Below are 24,429 nucleotides of genomic sequence, written 5' to 3' on the forward strand. Positions count from 1 at the left end.
GAGAGTGTTATTTATGCATTTAATGAAATGTGTAAATTTCAATCTCAAAGACTCTAGTTCAGGAGCAATAGTGTCATAGCCTGTGCAACCTTAATAAATATCATAAAACCAAAACATGCCTCATATCAACAATTGTGAAAAAAGAAATGACAAAGCTTTGAGACTAGTTTTCAGAAGCTTCCAGAAGGCTGTGAGAATGTGAGCTTTTGCTTGAGGGTCATACAGATCTGGGAGAACTGAGCTGCTAAGACAATGCCTATTTTCAGTCCCACTTACAGCTTGATTGATGGAAACCTTCAATAGGCATTATCTGTTCCTTCAGACAAGACAGGTAAACTCTGACCAGGACAGGTGGTTAAGCCTTAGAGGAGTTTAAAAGCAATAACCAGCCCTTGTAATTGAACTTGAAAACTCGCTGGTAGCCAGTGCTGATCCTGTAGCAGAGATACTCAAGGTTACTGAGAGATCCACCAGGAGAGAAATGTCTGTATTCATTCCATAGAGGTCTCATCAAAGGTCATGCAGGAAGGTAACCCATGGGTGTCAAACTCGCGATGTCATGTGACGTGTCACAACATATCGCAACTTTTTTCCCATTGCCGGAAATGGGGGGGCACAGTTTTAGCGTGACGCATCCAGCCCGCGGGCCGGCAGTTTGACATCCCTGAGGTAACCAATGCAATTCCAGTCCCATGTTTCAGGCCCCAAACCTGGCTGCCATAGGCCTAGCAAACAGTTTCTGTCAAGGCCCTTTGTTACTGCTGCCTTCTCACTTTCTCAACTTCCTTCCCTACAAAGGGGAGGCTAGATATAGGAATAGTGGCGCCAGGATGGGCCTCTTGAGGAAAGAGCAGGCCAATACCCTTAATAAGGCTGCTGATGTTTTCCAGTCCTATAAAAAGATGTTGACTTTTGCTGGATTCACCTCTTGGTCTCCTCCCTGGTTGCTTTAATCAACTAGGAGGGTCGGGCTCTAGGACTTTTAGGACCACACCATTGGCCGCACCCACTTCGCCTCCAGTCACCTGCCTCAGCGCATCCACAGCCAGCTTTCCTCCTCCGCCAGCCCTCCCCTGGTGACTCTCCATGGCAAACGGGCCCCTGGCTCTCCACCCCCTGGCCTTTGGGCCGGCCTATTCACCCAGGCACCAAGCAAGATCTGGTGGTGCACAGCTGCTGCCATTGCAGAGGGGGCGTGGCAGGCAAATGGTGGTTGTGCATGGCTGCTGGCTGTGCTGGGGGGCGGGGTGGCAAGCCATCGGTGGTGAGAGCAATTGCTGGCAGTGTAGCACACGGCGGTGGCATGCAGTGGGGAGGCTGATCGCCTGCCACCCACCCCGCAACACTAGCAGCCGTGCGCCACCAGATCTTGCTTTCTCCACTAATCTGTCGCCAATTGCATCCCCCTCACAGTATCCTTGGTCGTCCTTCCCAGCACCATCGTTGCCACCTGTCACCTGATTGGCTAGCGGCTTCTTGTTCCATGGAGCAAAACACCCAGGATAAACGGTGCCTGGGTGAATGAGCTGGGCCGAAGGGCAGGGGTTGGAGGGCCAGGGGCCCATTTGCCATAGAGAATAGCCGGGGGAGGGCCAGCGGAGGAGGAAAGCTGGCTGTGAATATGCTGAGGCAGGTGGCTGGAGGCGAAGTGGGGGCAGCCAATGGTGGGAGCCTAAAGGTCCCATTCTGGAGGGCCAGGGGTCAAGTCCACAACTGTGGAGCTGAAATCACAAAGGGCCCTGTCCTTTTCCTCAAAACCCACAGGGAGAGCATTTGGCTGGGAAGAGAATGCTGATATGAGACAGCAAAAATACATAAGGAGGGTAAATGATAACTCAATTAGCTTTTTCTTTTGCTGGTATGTTTTGTGCGCCTGTAACTAAAGCATGGAAGGTAGAAAAAAAAATCAAGAGGAAATAAAAATTTTAAATCAACAGATGTTCGCTACTTTAAAATGTTTTTTAGTTTTTATTTATTTATATCCCATCTTTTATTATTTTAAAAAATAACTCAAGGCAGCAAACATCTTTAACAAAACTTCCCCTCCCTCTTTTCCTCACAACCACCACCTTGTGGGCTGGGCTGAGAGTGATTGGCCCAAAGACGCCCAGCTGGCTTTCACGGCTAAGGTACAGCAGTGTTTCACTCCGCTGCCCGGTATTCTTCATAGCTGAATCTTTATAGAAGAACAGCCCAATTTGATTTGGCCAAAGACTCCTATAAACCCAACATCCACCCACAATGGGACAGGAGGGAAATAGCTTTCTCCTCAATTTCATCTCCTTCCAAACATGGAGGTTTCAGATCAAGGAAGCTAAGTTTGTGCCGTCACACATTTAGGGAATCCGAAATATTTTCTTGCATCTTTTGATCAGGAGACTGTTAGCCATTTAACAGAGAATATACGGGAAAGAGAAAACACATATATCACCGCTGGAATTGAAGCTGGAGTTTCTGATTTAATGGGGTTTAAAATCAGTGTGTATATAATAATACACTGCTGTTACCAGCTTTTAATTTAACAAAGCAAAAACACTTAGCAAACAAGCTACACTTCCTCTACGCATAGCTAAGTTCCTACCTATCCATATTATAACCTCAGTAGCTTACATCCTGCCCCACTCTGAAGACTGCATGGCAGTCCCTTAGGAAGAAGTACCTGGGGGAGGGTGGGGAGAACTAATCTAATTAGCATGAGAAGGAAAGGCCATTTGTCTAATTTTAAAACAGAATCTCATGATAGGCCAAAGACAACAAAGAGCTTTTGGTAGAGAAAGGGAAGCCACATTGGGGATAGCAGAAAATGATTCAAGCAAGCAAATCACTGCAGAGAGATAACCCCTATTTGAACTCAAATAACATCTGGCCCCCCACATCCGACAATTCCTAACAAGGATGAAACTGGTAATGTGGTGCCTCCTGGTGGTCAGTGTAACTGAAAATACCACAGGAGATGTGTGTGTGTGTGTGTGTGTGTGTGTGTGTGTGTAAAAACAAATATGTTTATACCCCTCCAAGAGTGGTATATGGAGGTCAGGTAAAACTTCATATACCTACTTCTGGCATGCCCAATAACAAAGAAACTAGTAATGTAGAGGCTGTGGGTGGTTAATGTGACCTATTTGGCAAAGATCTATTTGAATGCTTAAGTAGACACTTCTCTGATGTTCAAATATTATCTGTACAAGATTTCTGTACTTCAGGCCATTATTACACAGCAAAGTTGCCTTGTGTTATTTTGGGTTCATACATGCAAACCTGTCATCAGCTCCTATAGCATGTCTTAGCTTAATATGTGCATGGATCATAAAACAATTGAAGTGTCTTATCTAACCTGATAAAAGTTCAAATCAGCGGTTGCAGGTAAATTTCCCAAATTTTAAAACAGCGATAAAATGATGCTCATGCTCTGTGAATTAGCTCTTGACTTCTTTTTGACTGGATGAAAGCCAATGTATAAGTAAATCATGTGGCAGATTAGTTCCCATTCTTAGAGTTTATTCCAACATTTATTGACAGATTCCATACACTGTTTTGAGAGTCAGTTTGTTGTAATGGATAAAGGAACTAAATCAGGAGACCCACTTAGGCCAGCTGGGTGGCATTGGGCCAGCCAAGAAAACTACAGGGACTAGCCCAGGCAGTTGCCAGGAGCCATCACTGACAAGAGCAGCATTGCTTTAAACCAGGGGTAGGCAACCTTGGCTCTTTTATGACTCATGGATGGCTGGCTCAGGAATTCTGGGAGTTGAAGTCCATGAGTCATAAAAGAGCCGAGGTTACCTACCCCTGGTTTAAACTATGATATGTAGATAAACCACTTGATTGTATTTATATATTGTTCAGAACTATTGACTATGATTTGCAACCAGCATTGATTGGTACACATAGCCAGTTAAACCAAAGGCAATGTACATTATGGTTGACATAGCCATTCACTATGATCTACAATCCAACTACGCTTGTGGGCAATGAGTCATGCCTAATAATAGTCCTCGATGCAACTGTTCATTTACGTATGTCAACAAATGCATCTAGCCAATTTGTTGGATTTAGATGACCTGTGCACTTTCACGTAGTTTGTATCTTAGATTTATCCAATTCTACAGTACTAAGCATCCAAAGTAGCTTATAAAAAGAGAAAACATTTTAACAGTATTAACAGAATAATAGAGTTGGAAGGGACCTTAAAGGTGTTCTAGTCTAATCCCCTGCTCAAACAGGAGACCCTACCATTCCATACAAATGACTGTTCAATTTCTTCTTAAAAACCTCCAGTAATGGAGCACCCACAACTTCAGGAGGCAAGCTCTTCTGCTGATTGTTCTCATGTCAGGAAAATTCTCTTTAGTTCTAGGCTGAATCACTCCAGCTGTTTTACTTCTTGTCCTGCCCTCAGGTGCTTGACCCCCTCCTTGCTGTAGCAGCCCCTCAACTATTGGAAAACTGCCATCATGTCACCCTTTGCAAGACTAGACATATTCAATTCCTGCAGCTGTTCATCATATGTTTTAGCCTCCAGTCCCCTAATCATCTTTGTTGCTCTTCTCTGCACTCTTTCTATTGTATTTTGTATTTTGGCAACCAAAAATTGAATGCAGTATTCCAAGTGTGGTTTTACCAGTGCAGGATAAAACAGTACTAACACTTCACGTGGTCTTGATGTTATCCCTCTGTTGATGCAGCCCAGGACAGCCTTGCCTTTTTTGGTAGCTGTAGCACACTGCTGACTGTCCATTAGCACTCCTAGATCCCTCTCACAGTTATTGCTGTTGAGCCAGGCATCACCTATTCTACACCTGTGCATTTGGCTTTTCTTGCCTAACTGTAAAACCTTGCTTTTCTCAACAGTGATTTGCATTTTATTGGCTAGGGCCCAGTATTCAAGTCTGTCAAGATCCTTCTGGATCTTGAGCCTATCTTCTGGAGTGTTGGGTATTCCTCAAAGCTTGGCGTCCTCTGCAAATTTGATGAGTTTCCCTTCAATCCCCTCAGCTAGATCATTTATGAAGATGTTAAAGAGTACCGGGATACCCACTGCATGCTTCCCTCCATGTAGATGCAGTTCCATTGAGGACTACACATGGAGTGCAGTTATCAGCCAGTTTCAAATCCATCTGGTGTTGATGCTATCTATCCTACATTTTTTTATATTACTAAGTAGGCTGTGATCTACTTTACAAATGCCTTACCAAGTCCAGGTATACAATGTCCACAGCATTTCGTTTGTCCACTAATTTAGTCACTTTGACAAAGAATGAAGTAAGATTTGTTTGGCATGATCTATTTTTGACAAACCCATGTTGGCTTCTGATTATAACTTTGCTTGCTTCTAGGTGTTTGCAGATTGGTTGCTTGATAATCTTTTCCAGGATCTTCCAAGTAATTGGTGCCAGACTGATTGGTCTATAGTTTCCTGGATCCATTATTTTTTTTCCCTTTTTTGAAGATTAGAACCACATCAGCAATTTTTCAGTCCTCTGGTAGTTCCCCGATGCTCCGGGATCTTGGATAGTTTTCGCAAGTACTGATTAGAATTAGTCAGTCTGAGCGATCATGACAGAAGCTTAAAAGCCAAGAATGGCAAATTGAAATTAGCATGAAACTCTCAAGGCTGACCTATGTCTGAACAGTATGAACACACATTAGCAACGCTCATCAGTTCATAGTACCTATGAGGGTAAGAGGGGAAAATACTGGTGGCTTGTTTAAAGGAATCACTTTAATAATATTGTTTTCATATGTAGAAACTTTCTCTCCATTCACTGCAGTGGAACGTTTCTAAATTTCTTTCCAGCAAAAATTCACTGATGGACTGGAACATTTTTGTTGTTGTTGTTACACAATGTGTATTCTCTGTGTGTCTGAATAATGGCTTGTCTATGTTTGTTGTCTCTATGTGTCTTAGTTTTCTATGTAAAAAAAGAAATATTGAGCCTTATGCTTGAAGTTAAACCCCACTCAGTTGATAGGCTTAGCCAAGATTAGGCATGAAGAAATGGAGAAGTCAAACCAGCTTCAGTTTGCACATGCTTGTAGTCATAGATCCTTTGACCTGAAGATGAGGATGATTACCAGGAGAAAGACGTTTTCTCTGTCTGGCTACTTTACTGGGTACATAACTGTACATATTTTCTTCAGGAAGGTGTCTACCCTTGCACACACCACCACCCCCATCCCCACTCATTGTTTGGAGAAAGGGCCAGACTTCTTACTAAGCAATTCTAGGTGATAAATGAAACTTTTTTTCTTCTCAGGATGACCTTTCAGCGCCTGTGCTTTTGCTGCTCAGGAATGTTAAGAGGTGAAGGGCCCAATGGATGGAAATGCCAGGCTAAGGTTGGGGATGGCAGAAAGAGGGAGCAGCGTGCCAACCTTTCAGATCATGAGTTGTTGTTGTTGTTTTTTTTCCCTAGCCCTACCTGGAGATTCCAGGCCAGGGACCGATGTGAACTTTCAGGTAGCAGCACAAGCGAGAAATCTGCTTAGGCCATTTAAATTAAATCAGTAATAAGGAACACGTACTCTAAGGTCATATGCACAGAATGGCTGAAGACAAATACTGGTTGAAATGTGCATTTTTCTTACAATGCTCCTTTTCCCAGGTTTACAGTCGTCCTGAGGGCCACTAAGAGAGGCAGCTTGGTGCTCTTTAGAGTGATAGATCAGCCACGTAATTCCAGGTCACTGTCCACGCCGGCTGGGACTTCAAAGGGTTCTGGTCCAAAGGATTTGGGAGGCTGGGGGGGGGGAGGGAGGGTGTTACCCCGGTTACCCCTCCCGAACTTAGGTTGGCTATTTCAGGAAACTAAGATCTTCTATACGCGCCTTCCTTTTACCTATGGGGGGGGGGGAGAGCAGGCTAATTTACACTATTTTGGAGCACAGAAATTACAAATCAACACACTCCTCCCACCGAAGCAGAGGTGCCACTTGGGCAAGGCAGGAGGAGATCATATTCGACGGGGCTTCGTGCACACTACGGGTTGCCTCGGCTGAACTTTAGCGTAAGTGAAATTGAAGCTCTGCTGGCAGGTGAAACGGCGCTCCTTGCCCGGACAGAGCACCGCAGCTCGAGGACCTCCTTTTTTTTTTCCCCCGGCTCCGGCTGCCTCTGTTCGGCCCCAGCCCTCCATTGGCGCCTCACCTGGCCCGCTCCCTCGCCCCTCTTCCGCTCCGGGGCCGGCGGAGAGAGGGCGAGAGCGTGCAAGCTCGGGTTTCCCCTAGCCCGCCAGGAGTCCCGCGGGCGCCGGGGCGGAAGGTGGTGGCGCTTGGCCTGCGCGCCTCCTCCGCCTCAGCTCTCGCCAGTCGGCCGCCCCTCTGCTCTCCGACGGCAAAAACGACACGGCCGCACGTGGCTGGGCTCCCGGTCGGAGCTACGCCGGGCACCCGCCCGAGCCGCCCGGGTGCCGGGCAGGGGAGAGGGGCGGCCGCGGGGGACCGCGCACGGAGCGAAGCGCGGGGCAGCCCCGGCGCCTGTCGCCGGAGGGCAGCGGAGGGTGGGTGACAGCAGCCCGCCCTCCGGGCCAGCTTCGGGCGAAAGGCGGGCGGGCGGGCGAAGTCTCCTCAGCGGCGCGCGTGCCTTGCCGGGCGGGAGCGGGGAAGCCTGTCAAAGCCACCAGGACCCGGAGAGAAAAGGGAGAGAGCTAGAAACGGTCGAATCGATCGGGGGGGGGGGGGAGTTAAGACGGCGCGGGCACTTAGAAACTGTCAAATGGCCCAAGAGAGGGAAGAGAAGGGGAGGGAGGCCGAGGCAAACTCTGCGCTGAGGCAAAGCGGCGCTTGCCGCCCGAGAAGTGCAGAAGCCCGCAGGGGCTCGGGGAGCGCCAGGCGGGCCGGCACCCGAGGCGGAACGAGGTCGGGGGGGTGGGGTTGGGGGGTTAGTAGCCGACGGTTCTCCCTCGCCGCTCGCCCGGGTCCACCCCGAGCGTCCGAGCCGCCCCTCCCCGTGCATTGTTACCAGCGCCTCCTCCCCTCGGAGCCCGGGGCCGAAAGCCACCCCGCTCCGCCTGCCGCGGGAAGGTAGCTGGCGGTGGGAGGGGGGGGGGCAAAGGAAAAAGGGGACTTTGTTTCTTTAAGGGGCTGTCAGATGCCTCCTCCACCCGCTCCCTCCCTCCCTCCCTCCCTCCCCATCTGGGCGCCCCCTCCCCTCCCGGCTTCAAAGAGCGCTGCCAGCCTTTAAAAGGTTTGACACGGGGAGAGGCGAGCGCGGTCGGAATGCTTCGCCCTGACCCGAGGAGAGCGCGGAGAAGTCCGCTCGCTTTCCCCTGCCGGTGACAGCCCTTTTGCCCAGAGCTCTTTTGTTGCCTCCGCAGCCAATCAAGGCTTTTTACGACACAGTTCAGTTGGGATATAAAAGGAGAGTCCTTCTTTCTTTCGCCCCCCCCCTCCTCCTCTCCTTCCCCCAACCAGCAAGTCGGGCCCCCCCCCCGCCGCTCCATCTCCAACCCCAAAGAACTTAGCGGCGGCGGCGGCGGCGGCGGCGGCGGCACCACCCCCCAAGCACCCAGCAGCTGCAGCCCATCATCCCGAGGCCGAGCCAGAGCGATTGTGCTCGGCCAGAGAAAGGAGCGGGCTTGCTTGAGCTCGGCAGCCAGCGAGCGGAGAAGCGCCAGACATGCCGGTGCCCAAGTCGACCGTCTTCTGGGGCTTCCTGGTCCTGTCCCTGGAGTTCTGCGCGGGCGAAGCGAGCGAGAAGGCGCCCACGGAGGGCGTCCCTCTGGTGACAGAAGCCGAGGACCAGAGCTGCCCGGTCTGTCTCTGGCGCAAGCACAGCAAAGAGATGAGGCTGGAGAGCATCAAGTCGCAGATCCTCAGCAAGCTCAGGCTGAAAGAGGCGCCCAACATCACCCGCGAGGTGGTCAACCAGCTGCTGCCCAAAGCCCCGCCGCTGCAGCAGATCCTGGACTTGCACGACTTCCAGGGGGACTCCTTCCAGCACGACGACTACCTGGAGGACGACGAGTACCACGCCACCACCGAGACTGTCATCAGCATGGCTCAAGAAAGTAAGCCGGGGCTTCTTTGTTAAGGAGGCGGGAGCCGGGCTGCTTGCAGCGGCCAAGCGCAACTTTCGCGGCCGCGGGCTTTGGGGGGAGGGAGGGAGGGAGGGAGGGAGGAGGAGAGCCAGCCGGCCAGCCGCTTCGCCTCTGCGAGTCTCGGGGTTTATTGTTTATTGCAGCTCGGCAGAAACTGCTCCCAGAGCAGCAGCAGCAGCAGCAGCAAGCAGCAGCGCTGGCGTCGCCAGGGACCTCCAAATCAAAGGGAATGGGTGGGCTTCTCTGCTGCAGATGGCTGGGTTTTTGCCGGAGGGTGTGTGTGTGTAGGGGGGGGGGGAGAGAGAGAGAGCTGACCAGGTGTGAAGAAGGCATCAGCACTAAGTCCTCTCCATCTCCTCCTGGGCCGGATTTCTTTGAGTATCTCTTAAGGGCTGATTTCACTATCAGGTTAGTTTAATGCTTAACCCGCCCCCTCCCCTGCGCGCTAGAGAGCAAATGCCAGGAGGGGGTCAGATCGGAAAGGTTGAGTTGAATGAAAGGCCTCTGTTCCTCAAATTGTTCGTCCAGGCTTCTCTCTCTCTCTCTCTCTCTCTCTCTCTCTCTCTCTCTCTCTCTCTCTCTCTCTCTCTCTCTCTCTCTCTCTCTCTCTCTCTCTCTCTCTCTCTCTCTCTCTCTCCCTCTCCCTCTCCCTCTCCCTCTCCCTCTCTCTCTCTCTCTCTCCCTCCCTCTCTCCCTCCCTCTCTCCCTCTCTCTCCCCCTCTCTCCCTCTCCCTCTCCCTCTCCCTCTCCCTCTCTCTCCCTCTCTCTCCCTCTCCCTCTCCCCCCCTCTCTCTCTCCCTCTCTCTTCCTCTCTCCCTCTCCCTCCCTCTCTCTCCCTCTCTCTCTCTTCCCCCTCCAACCCCCAATTGACTGCAGAAACCTAATGCTTTCCCCTAAGTTGTGCAAAGTTCTTCGCCCAGCAGATTAGATGCACTTGAAGAGAGAAGCTCTGAGCAAAAAGTGGCTGCATCCAGCTTTGGCAGCGTGAACCGTATTGTGCAAACTCATCCCTGTTGAGAGCTTTGTCACCTTACTGTTCTGTGGGTTTGGAGCTTAAAGTGTCTTTCTGTGGAAGTAGTGTGTGTGTGTGTGGGGGGGCTTTGATCTGTGCGTAGATTAATGTTGTGTGAAAAGTACTTTTTGCCCAAACCAAATAAACCTAAGAAAGGTCATGGAGAGGTTCTGCTCCAGAGCTCAGTTGCCGAAAGGTGTCATGATTCTGAAAGGCCTCTGCCAGTCATGCTCCCTTGCAAACAGAAAGGGGAAACAGCATTTCTCCCGGCCGGAGAGGGTGGCTCCTTTCTCTCCCCCGGCCAAGTTAAGGCATAATCCCTTTTGTGAGTTCCTTTCTCCAGCTGCAAACACTCAGAAGTTTGCCCAGCCAGCAGAGCCTTTGCAATATCCAGCTGCCTCCCTCCTCATCAGGCCCCCTCCTCGTTCTCTTTCCAGGTCTGCCAAAATCCACGGCCCTTTGTACTTCTCCCGTTTTTTTTTTTTATTGTAACCTCACATTGAATTACATTTTTTTTCCTTTGTGGAAAAAAAACAACCGGTTAAAAGTAAATGTTTCCTAGAGCTTTGAGAAAACAAGCAAGAATGGCTGTGGAGTGACAGGCCTCCTCTGTGCAATGCAATCTTTCTTTCTCGCCACCCTTACTTACCTTGGCTGGTTTGCCTGCAAGTGGACTGTAGAAGTACTTGTGCAATATTGATCCCATGGGGACCCTGAAGCTACTGGGGTATATTTCAGGAGTTGAAATATGGCATTGGCAGGTACCTGTTAGTTTCAGGCTCATCTAACAGGGCCGCTGCTGTTACTCTTGCTTCTTTGAAAGTTCTCTCTGTAAAGCATAAAGGTGAATTTGAGAAATGGCAGATAGTGGGAGTGGAAAGGTAAAGGTTCCCCCGCACATGCGTGCTAGTCGTTTCCAACTCTAGGGGCCGGTGCTTATCTCCGTTTCAAAGCCGAAGAGCCAGCGCTTGTCCGAGGACGTCTCCGTGGTCATGTGGCCGGCATGACTAGACGCAAAAGGCACATGGAACGCTATTACCTTCCCACTGTAGTGGTCCCTATTTTTCTACTTGCATTTTTACGTGCTTTCGAACTGCTAGGTTGGCAGAAGCTGGGACAAGTAACAGGCGCTCACTCTGTTACGCGGCACTCCGGATTCGACCTGCCAAACTGCCAACCTTCTGATCGACAAGCTCAGTGTCCTAACCCACTGAGCCACCGCGTCCCTTTCTGTTACAGCTGCACAATTGCACAGGGATTATAGGGGCACTTTCCTTGCTGCCTGATGGATGAGATATAAGTCTTGGCCAAGGGGTCGTTCTGAGTTTTATCCCAGGGAGCAGGACACACACACACACACACACACACACACACACACACACACACACCTCCCCAGGATAAATCTCAAAATGACCACTCCCTCAAGTCTTTAGCTTGCTTAGTGGACACAGCAAACTCAGCATAGAGGCCCTTTTAATTTTCTTCTAGTTCAATGACAGCAGCTTAACACAACCCTGCGTGCTCAGCCAGCAAATAATAACTTCGCATTTGGGAATAAATACTTTGAATTATATATCTGACTGGCTAGTACAAATAGAGAACAGTGTGGTTTATTTGTATACAGTTCACATAGGGGTTGAATGGTTAAACACGGTGAGCCAGACAATCTGGTTTTGGCAACGCACTAAGCCAATATCTAACAAAATACAATGTTTGTTAATATGATGTATGTGCCAGTTTATGCTTTGTGCAACACAGCAAGAACATTCTTTTTAAACAAGTGAAATCTTGCGCTCTCAAATGCAGTATCCTTCAGGGGGAAAAGGTGTACTGGAGCCTGAAACGAAGAGCAAATGCTGACTAATTACAGCTCTGCATTATGAATCTGCAGCTTTTCTGCCTTCTTTGCTTGCTTTGACTTCGGGGAATAATCTCTGTGGTACATAACCCTTACATTCAAACAGGAGACAAGAGTCACTGAAACTATTGTGCAAGCAAATCTCTCTAAGTCTAGGCTAGGCTCACGTACATATATCTGATGCCTGCAAATCAAGCAAACTTTCCTCCATGAACAATCATTCACACATTCACCTTCATTTCTTAGTCACTTTTAAGTGTGCTCCCTTCAGCTACAGATCTCTGTAGCTCCAATTTTTAGGGAAGCTTGCAATCAGGGGAATGCAGAGACTGCCACCAAGGAGGAACTGGTTTTCAAGTGGGAAACCATTCAGAATAACTTGTCACGCAGTTTCCTATAGCACTTCAATTAGTTTTTACAAAATTCAGAACAGCTGGTATAGTATTCAGTTAAAGAATGCTGGATAGCAGCAGTATGTTGAACGAGAATGATATGTACTCATAAAATTAAGTGGCAACGAGAGCAATTTGTTTACCAGGCTGAAAACATTGTTAGCATAGACCCTCTTCCCTATGAGCCACATCTGTTAGCCTTACTGGTGCCTCAGATTGCAAAAGCAGCATTCTTAAAAATGCTTTATACCATTTTGCCATTCATACTTGTTTAAGATAACTTTATAAGCTTTTCTGAGCCAATATGTCCTTCCTAGACATTAGAGCAAACAAATCACAGGATACAAAATTCCTGTACATTCACTGTCTGTCTATAGGCATTATCCTTTCCTATGGGATAGGAAATCGTGACTTCTTAAATGCTGCTGCCAGAAAGTCTAACGTTGAGAGATCCTAGCAATTATAACTCAGCAGCACCTGAAGGATAGAAGCTTCCTGCCCCTCCGTTATCTTTTTATTTTTTTATATATATTTTTTGGTGCCTTTGAGTCAGGGTTGACACCAGACAAACTGCCTGGACTAATCCCTGCTGTTCAGTTGGCAAGGTTTTTTTTGGAAGTGGTTTGCTTCCTAGGGCTGAGAGAGAGGGATTGGCTCAAAGGTCAACCAGTTGGCTTTGGGCCTCTAGCGCAACTTGTTGACCTTTGGGCCTATGGTGGGACTTGAACATGGCTTCCCAGTTTCTAGCCTTAATCACTACATGGAACTTTCATTCTCATTTACAGCAGGATATAACTTAAATTTCAAGGCTAGCTAGGCTGAGAATAAGGGGCCCTGGAGTCATTCTGTAATTGCAGTGAGATGAGATATATTTTAAGGGACTACCACAAAGGGGGGAGGGGAGTGTCAACCTATTCTCCAAAGCACCAGAAGGCAGAACAAGAAGTAATGGATGGAAACTAATCAAGGAGAGAAGCAACCTAGAACTAAGGAGAAATTTCCTGACAGTGAGAGCAATCAACCAAACAACCTGCCTCCAGAAATTGTGAATGCTCCAATACTGGAGGTTTTAAAGAAGAGATTGGACAACCATTTGTCTGAGATGGTATAGCATTTTCTGTTGAGCAGGAGGTTGGACTAGAAGACCTCCAAGGTCCCTTCCAACTCTGTTATTTTGATCTGTTATTTGGTTAGAACATGAAGTCTATTGAATGTGTTCTACTGTAGAATACTGATGAATAGACCCTTGATATCTGATTTCTATAACAGTAATAGATTTTTAAAGTATCATCTGATGTACCACAGCAAAAATGACCTTGTAAATAAATACTCCTTAAGAATTTGCTTAATGGTATAAGGGTTAGAAAACTGGAAGAACTATGTTTTAAAAATGGATAAGAATTAGAGAATTAGAGATTCGTTAGTATCATATGATGAGTCAGATATTCAGGCTAATATATTATCAATGAAACCACTATGAGACAGGTGTTTAGGTCATTTGCAAAAATCAATCTATTGGTAAACTCTGAGCAGGAATGATTAGATAGTTGAAAGGTATGTCGAACATAAGGAAATATCTGAAAAACTCTTTATCCATATTCATCTTGTATGAGGAATACATGCCACAATCTTCTAATGTTACTTTAAGCACATATCTTTAAGCATATTGTTAAGCATATTTCACTATGGGTCCTAGTTGGCAGGTATTCCTGAGGTATTTTTTCAGCAAAATTTAGAGTTCTAGGTTCTTCATTACTAATTGAGAGAATTGTCTTTTTTACTGTTCGGAATTAAAGCATTGACCAAAGCATATACATACAATTGCATTGTACTGAAATTAGATTGAGTTGAAAATATGTGAATCTTGCAGTCTTCTTCATAGCTATTATTTCTGTGTTGAGAATCCATCTAAGTATTTTAATGGTGTTTTAAAATTCAAAGCTGAATGAGATTTGAGTATATATCATTGGAACTGAAGCATATTTAACTGTTACTATTATAAATGCATATATTTTCTTATTTTCTGGAACAGCCTGGCTGGTCAGGAATGGTATCTGTATTAATGAATATAATTCCTATACTTATCAAAGAGAGAAAATGACTGCATACTTCAATGGAAAGAGAAAAACAAGAGAAGTGCCACTTATGCTATGTTTATTTGTTATTTATAGAGTAAGACTGGGGTCTACAAGACCCCATCTTATTGTGGTGATACAATGAGCTTGGGAGAAAAAAATCGTTCCTGCCTCCTCATGATTTATTTATTTATTTAAAATAGTTTCACATCACTGACTTTAAAAAAAGTCCTCAATGCAGTTTACAATAAAAGTTTTTTATACAGAATAGAGTTACCTATTAAAAACCAAGCTTAATGACGGGGTTTTGATTATTTTGGGTGAAGAATTTGTCTGCAATATTGTCTATCCTGAAGAAAATAAATTTAATCCAGTCTTTAAGTGGTTGGATGTTTTATTCTTTGTCAAATCTCTTATCCTTAGTTGAAAAAAGTTACTCTAACTTAATCATGTTCAAATATTACCACTTACTGGCTCATTCTAAAATTTACATAAAGTAAATTACAGCAAGTATATTTTACTTATTTTCTTTACATGAAAATGTTAGTTCTTATATGACTTGACACCACTTCAGCACCATTACTGCTAACTTTGCTTTGCCAAGATTAGGTGATATTAAATCACTCTTTCTGAGAAAAGAATGCTTCTTCGCATCTAATCTAATCTAATCTAATCTAATCTAATTTAATCTAATCTAATCTAGCATCTCAGTGCCCTTTTTTGAACACCAGTTGCTTAAAAGGGGTAACGCATCCCATCTTTATTCTCTAAGGAACCATAGATAATTGTACTGTAGATGTTATTTTTTTTAAAAATGCTAGATTGTGTTTCTGGTCAAATCAAATTCCCCAAATATTAGCACAATCAATGAAATGTTTGAAATCAAAACTGCATTTAACATGTTTCGTATTTATTTATAATGGTCTTTAGAGATCATAAAGTTGTATCATGAAGTTGTTTTGCTCTTCATTAATTCCAACAACAAATATCATCCCATGAGATTGGGAATTATTAGGCCACATCATTGAGAAAATTAGAAGCCATATGCTGAAGATGTTTTGCAACTTCTTTTTTATATATCACCACATTAGACTCTCCTATTGTTCTTTTACAAGCGTGCTTCATGACAATGAGTCTTATCAGATTCTTTCTGGTTCCAAACAGATTTCTTTCAATACATGCTTCTGTTGCATGACCGAGGTAAATACTGCCCTGGAAATGGAGGTAGGTAAAATGAGGACCCAGATTGTTGGGGGCAATAAGCTGAATTTGTAATAATGCCGCTTGGGGTGTGTGTGAAAGCCCTAACAAGCAGGCATATACATAGAATGAAGGCTACTGCTAAGCTTGTAAGCTGCCCTGAGTCTTCGGAGAAGGGCGGGATATAAATGTAATAAAAATAAAAATAAAAAATAAATAAAAGCCTCCAGCACAGGTGGCATTGGAGGCACAGTGCCACCTTGCAAAAAGTCTGCAATGGACTATCTATGTGCTTGAGGCAAATGTTCAGGACTTTTTAGCATCATCAAACTGGATGTCACTCAAAGTTATCACTCACTTGTTAACTGGGGCTCAGAGTAATTGAGTTTGTTTTTCAGTACCAGTAAATGGAATAAATGCCCCAGTTACCCAACTCTAGGGAGATAAACTTTTCCTACTTCATTTGAAATGGCTTTTTCATGACAAGAAACACAGCAGTTAGGTCTTTTTTCCCCCCAGAATGAAATATGAACAGGTTTCCTGTTGTGATCTTCAATCACTAGAGAAGACAAATCCAGGTCTAATAAGCAATAGTTCTAATCAGAAGGAGAGTGGTAAAAGTAGGGTGAAGTAAGCTGAAAACCAAAAGATATGTTCATTTCACTGAACCCTCAGTTTGGAATCCTTTGAACCTTCAGTTTCTCCCGAAATGTTACTTATTAATCCTGAGAGCATATTAGGTGGGAGACAAAGGCAGAAGGTCTACTACTGATCAAATAAATCTGAAATAGTGGATCAGTTATCCACATTGGACTTGGCTGTTATGTCAAACTTCCTCCAGAATACTGCTGAGGATGTTAAGGAAATCAAAGAACTGAAAGTCATTAAAAGTCTTCAGGAGGGGTGATTCACACTGAACTGCTGGACTTGAAATCAAGTCAGCACTTGGCATGGCTAAAAAAAAAATCTGGCCCTGTAAAAGGAGGGGAAAAAATGACCATTCAGAGTAAAGCAGTTCCAGAAGACTTGCAAACAAAATGTACAGTGGTTTAGAAATAAGTTATTTAATTTACATGGAACCATTTGATGAGAAGAGACCTTTATTCTAATCCTATAGACAGTAGCCATGGGACAGGAGTTTAAAATTAGTGGATCCAAGAATCTGAAGTTTAGGATAAAAGATGAGCAAAGGTCATTCTTCCACTGCACCAATACATCATTTGGAAAATGATGAATAGCAGCACTTTAGGAATAAAACTATTTGTTACTTTGTGGTAAGATGGTCAGTCAATAAGTTCTAAAAACAAAGAAATAAAATGCTTGTAACAGAATAGAATTTGAACAATTGTATTTTACAGGCTTATAGTGTCTCTGCTTCTGCCCCAAATGCACCTAAAGTAAGAGACTGGAAAGACAGAAAATGTATCCCGGGAATGTTTACCACATTTTGTGAATTGCACCTATTTCGTAACTATAAGTTTAGCCTTCTCTTCTAATGTTAAGTCCTTTGGAAGAACCAATGATTCCAAAGGCTCAGTTTAGCAAACAGCCATGTAAGGAGGAGAGACAGCGTATGGTCTGGAGTGTGTGAAGGCCGAGCGGAAGGAAGGGGTGTGGGTGAAAAGGTGTGGGGGGCACAAGTGTGAGGAATCGCAATAGGGAAAAGGACTTCCCTCCTGGCCAATTCTACAGCTCATTGAGAAATTTCTTTCTCTAGCATTAATAGATTTGGATTGCTTTGAAATTTTACTGCCCATAAAATCGGTGACACGCTGAGACTTTTTTCTGTGTTAAACGTTTGCTGCTCCTCCTTGCTGCAACCATCTCTCTCTCCTTAACAACTTGCTTCTCCCTCCCCAACCAAAAAAAAAAATAAAAAAATATAAAAGTCAGCATGCAAACACTGACAAGAATAATCCAATCTGATTTTAATTAGCCATGTGGAAAAGCTCCCTTTGCCCCAGGCTCACCGATTGGCTGGAGCTGATCCACTCAACTCTTAGGTTTCATCCCCTGGATTCCTGGACATTCTTCTTCATCTCCCTTTCTCTGTATGACAGTTATGATTTTTGTTGCTTACATTCTTTCATAAAGCAATTGTGTGTGCCGGTGTTTTTATGGTGCCTGAACAGAAGGAAGAGAAGGTTTTATAGGCAATGGGGCCATAAACCTTTCTGGGTCCCTTCTCAGTCCTTCTGTCCTGTTCTCCTCCACCCCACCCCACGCACACACACTTTTTAATCTAAAGCATACATTTCTCCCACTGATAGACAAGAAACTGGGAAAGGATAATTGGGTTCTAAACCATTTATTGGCTACCCATGACCCCTGCTGACCTTTCGTTTGGGCACTGGAGGTGGAGAAGGGAAGTTAATGAAGTATCTTAGAGGTTTCTTCAGGGTGTGTATATATGTGTGTGACAGTGTGAAATCCACCAAATGCTACTCACAGCCCAGCAATCCAACTGCGAGGAGTAGATTTAAACCAACAGTAAATACAAAATTGTTTGTAGGCTTTATTATTTTATGGATCTGGGGTAATTTCAAGGCTGAAAGTATGAGGTCAAGAACCAGAGACCAAAATATCTCAGGAAAATCCAGGCTATCAATGTTGATTCAGCATATTAATAGACGAAAGCTGGAATGGTGAAGTATTAGCAATTTTTAACAAGCAATGAAATACCTCAAAAACAGATAGGATAAAATGTTTACTGATGTTTTCAAAGTATATACAACCTATCCCTAGTAATGTCAAGCCATTTATGTCCAGATAATATTTCCAATATATTTCTGCAGTTGGTACTTGGGGCTAATTATATTTCCTTATTTGTTGTGAGAATATATAGTAAATTCCATCCCCCAAAAGAGATGCATCTTCTAGAGCTTTCATGGAGTACTTACTTATATTTAACTGAAATGCAATTCCAACACTAGTATGGAAAGGATAATTATGCCAAGGTTATGTGATATCATAACTATATCTCTTTGTGGAAATATCTAAAGGTAAAGGTAAAGGTTCCCCCGCACATGCGTGCTAGTCGTTTCTGACTCTAGGGGCCGGTGCTCATCTCCATTTCAAAGCCGAAGAGCCAGCGCTTGTCCGAGGACGTCTCCGGGGTCATGTGGCCAGCATGACTAGACGCCAAAGGCGCACGGAACACTGTTACCTTCCCACCGGAGTGGTCCCTATTTTTCTACTTGCATTTTTACGTGCTTTCAAACTGCTAGGTTGACAGAAGCTGGGACGAGTAACAGGCACTCACTCTGCTACGCGGCACTCGGGATTCGACCCACCAAACTGCCGACCTTCTGATCGACAAGCTCAGCATCCTAACCCACTGGTTCACTTTGGCATATCCATATGAGGTGGTGAATGTGGTCTCCAATGCAATATTAATAGTAGTACTTTGTTAATAATTGAAGTATTATTGTTTGTAAATAATGCTAAATTTGATAAAATAAGCAGGGCAATGTTTTTATACTGGGAGAACATAATCATCCTCATCATGCCACAAAAATCACAACAACCATGTCTGGAAGTCTAGCAAAATCACAGGTAGGGGAGAATATTGGGCTAGATATTTTCAGTTTAATACACCAAGATGTGCCTCCATGAAGCCAAACAAATAAAATTGTATCACAAAGTTCAGTGGCATTTGAACTTCTGTGGGAACAATCTGGGGACTACAAAATAGAGGCTGGGGATTGTATGAGATTTGTAGGCCATAGGTTATTCATCCTTGCAATGAACACTAGAAGAGCCAACATTAATCACTAATGTGAATGGAAACTCAGCAGGTAGCAACAAGTATGAGCCGTTTAAGCCAGCTCATTAAAACATCTACATTATTTTAGGTTTGTGCAAGAGCCAAAAACATGTTGCTGCTTTAAAAAGTGCTACATGTGCACTCCTGTGCATTCCAAAGCACTCTTGTCTAAATCATTTTAAAAGCATGCACAACCATCGTACCTATATCACCGAACAGAAAGGTTTCTCAGCTAGTTGGGGACCATTCTTGTATATGCCAGTCAAATTGCAGTGCTAGTGTTCCCCAGTTAAGGAATTATCATTTTTTTCAAGACCTGCCTACTACCCTATGAATTCTTAAACCAGGAAAATGAAAGGCATGTCACTATGTCAGTGACCACTGACCCACTGGCCTGGCGGGCAGCAAAAAGTGTAAGTTTGCTGTAGCTGGTTAATATTATGGGGAATCATTGATTTTATTTATTTACATGAACTTCTGTATACTGTCACCCTTCAGAGACCAGTTCCAAAAATAAATTTAATATGTAGAGTTTATTAGATGTTAAATTAATAAGAACAGATAATTTATTTATCATAGTTAAAAGTCAGAGAAGCATCATATACTGACAAACCTTGAGACTAAGTTCTGGAATAGGATACTTTGTGTCTTTAGCCAATCTATAGTACCACATCTTTCCTTAAAGGATTAATGAGTTGAGGATTAGGCACTGCCTAAAGGTTAACTGAGTTTTTGACAGACACAGCTGACCAGGGGAGGTTAATTTGACTCACATTTACTCTGGCACAATTTTGTCCTTCTCCCACCTGAGTACTGACTAGTAGAATTGCATAGCACACTGGAGGGCATAGATAAATTAGCATGTTAAATTAGATATATCCCAACAAATAAAGATTCTGTCACTTGGTTTGCATGACACACCATTAGTCAGTTCAGGTTCACTCAGTCTAATTTTCTGAAGTTGCACAACAAACTATTAAATTAACTAGATGGATTGGGTTGTGGAGCATATGAAAGCTAAAATGTAATTTGGGTTTTAGTTTAGTGTTTTGTGTAAAAGCCTATTTCTGTAATAAATTACATGCTGATTTCCCAGGTAATAGATTTAGGATATTCTGATTGTTTTTAACTGAAAACAGGCATCACAAGGACTAGAAGCCATCTTGTCATCTCTTGGGAAATTCAGAACATATGTATTAAGCCAGTATGAAGACCAAAATATATTAAATATTAGTGCCTATGAACTGAGCTTCCCACACAGCCCCAAATGCAGATTAACAGTATAAAAACAATTGAAAAATGCCACTGAAATATTATGATGAAATTTTCAATTCAGATGTTTTAGATCTATGTGTGTGAGAGAGAGAAAGGAGAAAATTTGATTACCACTGGAGCTTTAATCAAAGCAACATAAACATAATTGACCATCAGTATATCTGTCAAAAAGGTTTAAATTCCATAAAGCTAGAATAATAAAGATGATTAGATCTAAATTCCAGCAAAAAAGTCTCATCTGTCTATCCCAAAGAAGCAGGATTTATTTTTTTATAAATGCAGATGAATGCTGGAATTGATAACACTAATTATAGGGAAAGTAAGATATATGGACTGGAAACTCTTTGCAAAGATACTTATATCCTAGTTTAGTATATGGATATTTTCCCCAAATATGATACGTTTTCCAAGTATATTGGGATGAAAAGTTCTAAAAAATTATGGATAAACAATTATTGGAGTCAAAATTTAGTACATCAGGAAGGCACCAGCTGATTGAATTCATTATAGAAGCAAGAAGTGAGGTTATAGCTTCTGCCATTCAGATCCAGTGTTCTGCTTCTATCTTCCCATAAGCTCTGGAAGATTTCTAAAAATCTAGAACATTTTTATATACTGCGTCCATCTACTCTGGCACTCTCAACATGAGTTGGCAATAGCAATCTCTCATAGTATTTTCTCATCCTAGTTGTAGATTGTACCTAGGATCTTCCACATCCAAAACACATGCTCTACAGTACAGCACAATCCCACCATCCTATGATTTCACCTCTAATGTTGGCAGACCCTGGAACATTGAATGGGAAACCTGTATCCCATAAAATGTTGTATTCCCACTGCTATCAGCCCAGGCAAGTATGAGTAATGACTGGATATTTAATTTAATATAAGGTAGAGAAATTTCAAATTCCCAGTAAATTGCAAGATAAATGACTGGGTAGGTCATTATTGGTGTGCATGTGTATATGTTTGTAAAGAATAAAAAACTCCCAGAATAGAAAGGAACAGGTCTAGCCATATTCCCCACAATGCGTGAAGTAATCTAGACCTTCAATTGACTCTTCCTGAATGAATCTGCTTACTTTAAGATCTGCTAAGGAGGCCTTTTCCAGATGGATGGATGGATGGATGGGTGGATACATGATAGATATTAGGGAAAAAAGAATTACTGGATGGAATGTAAGAAAGGACTTCCTTTATGGAATTATGAGATTCCCTGCCTTGGTACTTTACAGGCACATAGTGTTGTGATTCAGGGTCAGCCTATGGGTTCGGCAGTTGGGTTGGACGACTCAGAGGAGGAGGAGGGGGGTGTTGAAGAGCTTGCTGAGAATAATATTGAGGCTCCACAGAGCCCTCAGCCAGGCCCACCTGGTCACGACGGAGACCCAGCTGTGTGAGCCTGACAGCGTGGATGAAGATGACCCACAGCTGGCCCTGTTCAAGGACGCCCGACGCAGGAGGCAGTCAATCAGGAGTAAACAGAGGAAGGCAATGGGGCACCTCGGAAGGAGGCAGAGAGAAGCCACGCCCTGAACTGTATAAAAGGGGAATGCATGGGAGGGCTGGTTTGCTGAAGGCAACCGCTTGAAAAGCTCCTGTTTCATGGTTCGTGTTTGCTCTCTTTGCTCTGTGTTTTTATGTTAATAAATTTGGCAGGCTTAATTCCAGCCTCTTGCCTTCTTGTAAAAGGGGTTGTCCCTGCCTTTTCTGCAGGGCCGGTAGCAGGTTGGTACAGAACACATAGGTAAAATCTTTTTATTTTAACAGGCATATGAATTGCTGGATTGGTTAGTCTTAATGGAATGGAATTCTGATTTTAGCCTGGTTTAATCTGCTGTGCTTCACCTCACTCTTCACATTAAGAATATTATTATTCAGGGAGTTTCCAGTTTGACGTCATGGCGTAAAGGATGCAAAAAGACGGGGCTCTGTCTTCCATGTTTGATTTCATCCCGCTGGGAATCTTAGAAAGGGTCAAAAGTCGCCCCGGAGAGGCACTGAAGGAGGAGGGGACCCTTGTTGATTGCAGAAGGGCAGCAGCCCTTCTGTTTGATCTGAGGAAGCCCTCCAAACCAATGGAAAGAGTGGCTACATTCATGTGGTTAGACAGAAGCTGCTGACAACCGAAGAAAATAAGCACTAACGAGCAACCTTTGAACAACGTGGATGGAATTGGGTGAGACCCTATTCTCTCTTTATGATTTTTTTCCTGGAAAAAACCCACTCAAAGCAAAGAATCTTCCCTGAGGAGAAAGAGAAGGGGAATTTCCGTCCCATTCCCTCAAGAAAAGAAAAGCGGCAAATTAATTGCTTGGGGGAAAACAGAGAAAATTACAAGGTTAATTTGGAATCAATACATACACATACACACACACACACACACACACACATATATATATATATAATCTTTGAAATTTGGGGACTAAAAGTGCTTTTGAGATTTTTTGGTTAAAAAAAAGAGACTCAAAAAGTTTGTAATATAAGTTTGGACTTAAAAAGCTGGAAGGTGGCGTCAATGACATCTAGTGGCAAACCACAGCACTACATTTGTTAAGTTTAAGGGAAACATGGCTTGAAGACCAGACCCAGATAAGACTTTGGTTGTTCTTGGAAACTTTCACTTTTCTAGACTGCAGCCAGGAAAAGGGAAAAAACCTCTTGGGCTGCTTATCTGTGTGGCAGAGACAATAAACTATTTTGAAACTGGCCTGCCTGGACCACGAATGTAAATACTAACTGACTTTTAGAGCTGTGTTGTGTCAAAGAAACATGCATTACGGATTAAAATGATGGAATACTTTGGATTATAAAAGTTTGACTGTTGAACAACTTTTAATTGCTTTTCTCTCTCTGGACAGAAAGGACATGTTTTTCATTGGACAGAAAAAGTTGAATTTTGCTTATATTTGCTTAGGGGAGGCTTAAGGATGGACTGGCAAGCTGGGTGGATAACTTTGAGCTCAAATGACAATTGACTTGAAACTTTTTAAATCACTAAACAGATTGGACTATAGAGACCACAAATAAAAACAAAATGGATCTTCCATTCTCAGCTTTAAATGGTAAAAATCATCTCTAACACTTATCTCCAAAGTCCCTAGCTTGACATATCAACAAAAAATGTTGATGAAGCTCAGAAGGAAATTCTATGTTAAAATGAATACAAGAGACAATTGCCTTGGCTTATGATGAGACTAAAAATAACACAAAGGAGATAAAAGAACAATTTTCTAATCTAATCCCACAAATTCAGAAAATGACTATAAAGAAGGAACTAGTAACTCAGAAAACCAAAGGAAAATTAGAGAAAGCAGATCCAAAGATGGAGGACCTAAAGGAAGGAATTAACAGACTCAGACAAATGAATAATTAGAAGACATAGCGATAATACAGGAAACGGAAAAGACATCTTACCTGTCAAGATCTCAGAACACTCTAGAGGATAAGGAAGAAGGGCCAATCAAATGGAAGATAAAGCTGTTAGGAGAATTGTGGGAAATTGGTGAAGGAGGGAGGCTGTTTAATGAATATCAATGGGCTGAGCGATCTTCCAAAAATACTTTAACGAAATTGTCTTAATTATTCCAAACAATATACACAAAAATAGAGGAAGAATTACCTGATGATTGAAAGGCATTGACCTGGAAAGTTAGTTGACAAAGGAAGAAAGCTAGAGTAAGATTGAAGAAAATAGAGATCCTGACCCATTGTGATGGGATATCATACTATTAAAGAGATGTTTGAATATGGCTAAGAGAATAGATAATTGTTTGAAATAGAAGTGTTATTAGAACTAGAAAGATAGGATTT

General features: G+C 43.6%; 1 protein-coding gene across 1 annotated transcript in view; it reads left to right on the forward strand.

Moving 5' to 3' along the window:
* Nucleotides 1–8,617: 8,617 nt before the first annotated feature.
* Nucleotides 8,618–24,429, forward strand: part of GDF11 (growth differentiation factor 11) — a gene marked incomplete at both ends in the record, with an annotated part of 37,596 nt that continues 21,784 nt past the window's right edge. The window contains one exon of the mRNA XM_083353044.1: nucleotides 8,618–9,008. Coding sequence (XP_083209170.1) covers nucleotides 8,618–9,008 — 391 coding nt within the window. The remainder of the gene's footprint in view (nucleotides 9,009–24,429) is intronic.

This window comes from Vipera ursinii (genome assembly GCF_947247035.1).
Source record: "Vipera ursinii genome assembly, chromosome: 2".
In the NCBI taxonomy this organism is placed as follows: domain Eukaryota; kingdom Metazoa; phylum Chordata; class Lepidosauria; order Squamata; family Viperidae; genus Vipera; species Vipera ursinii.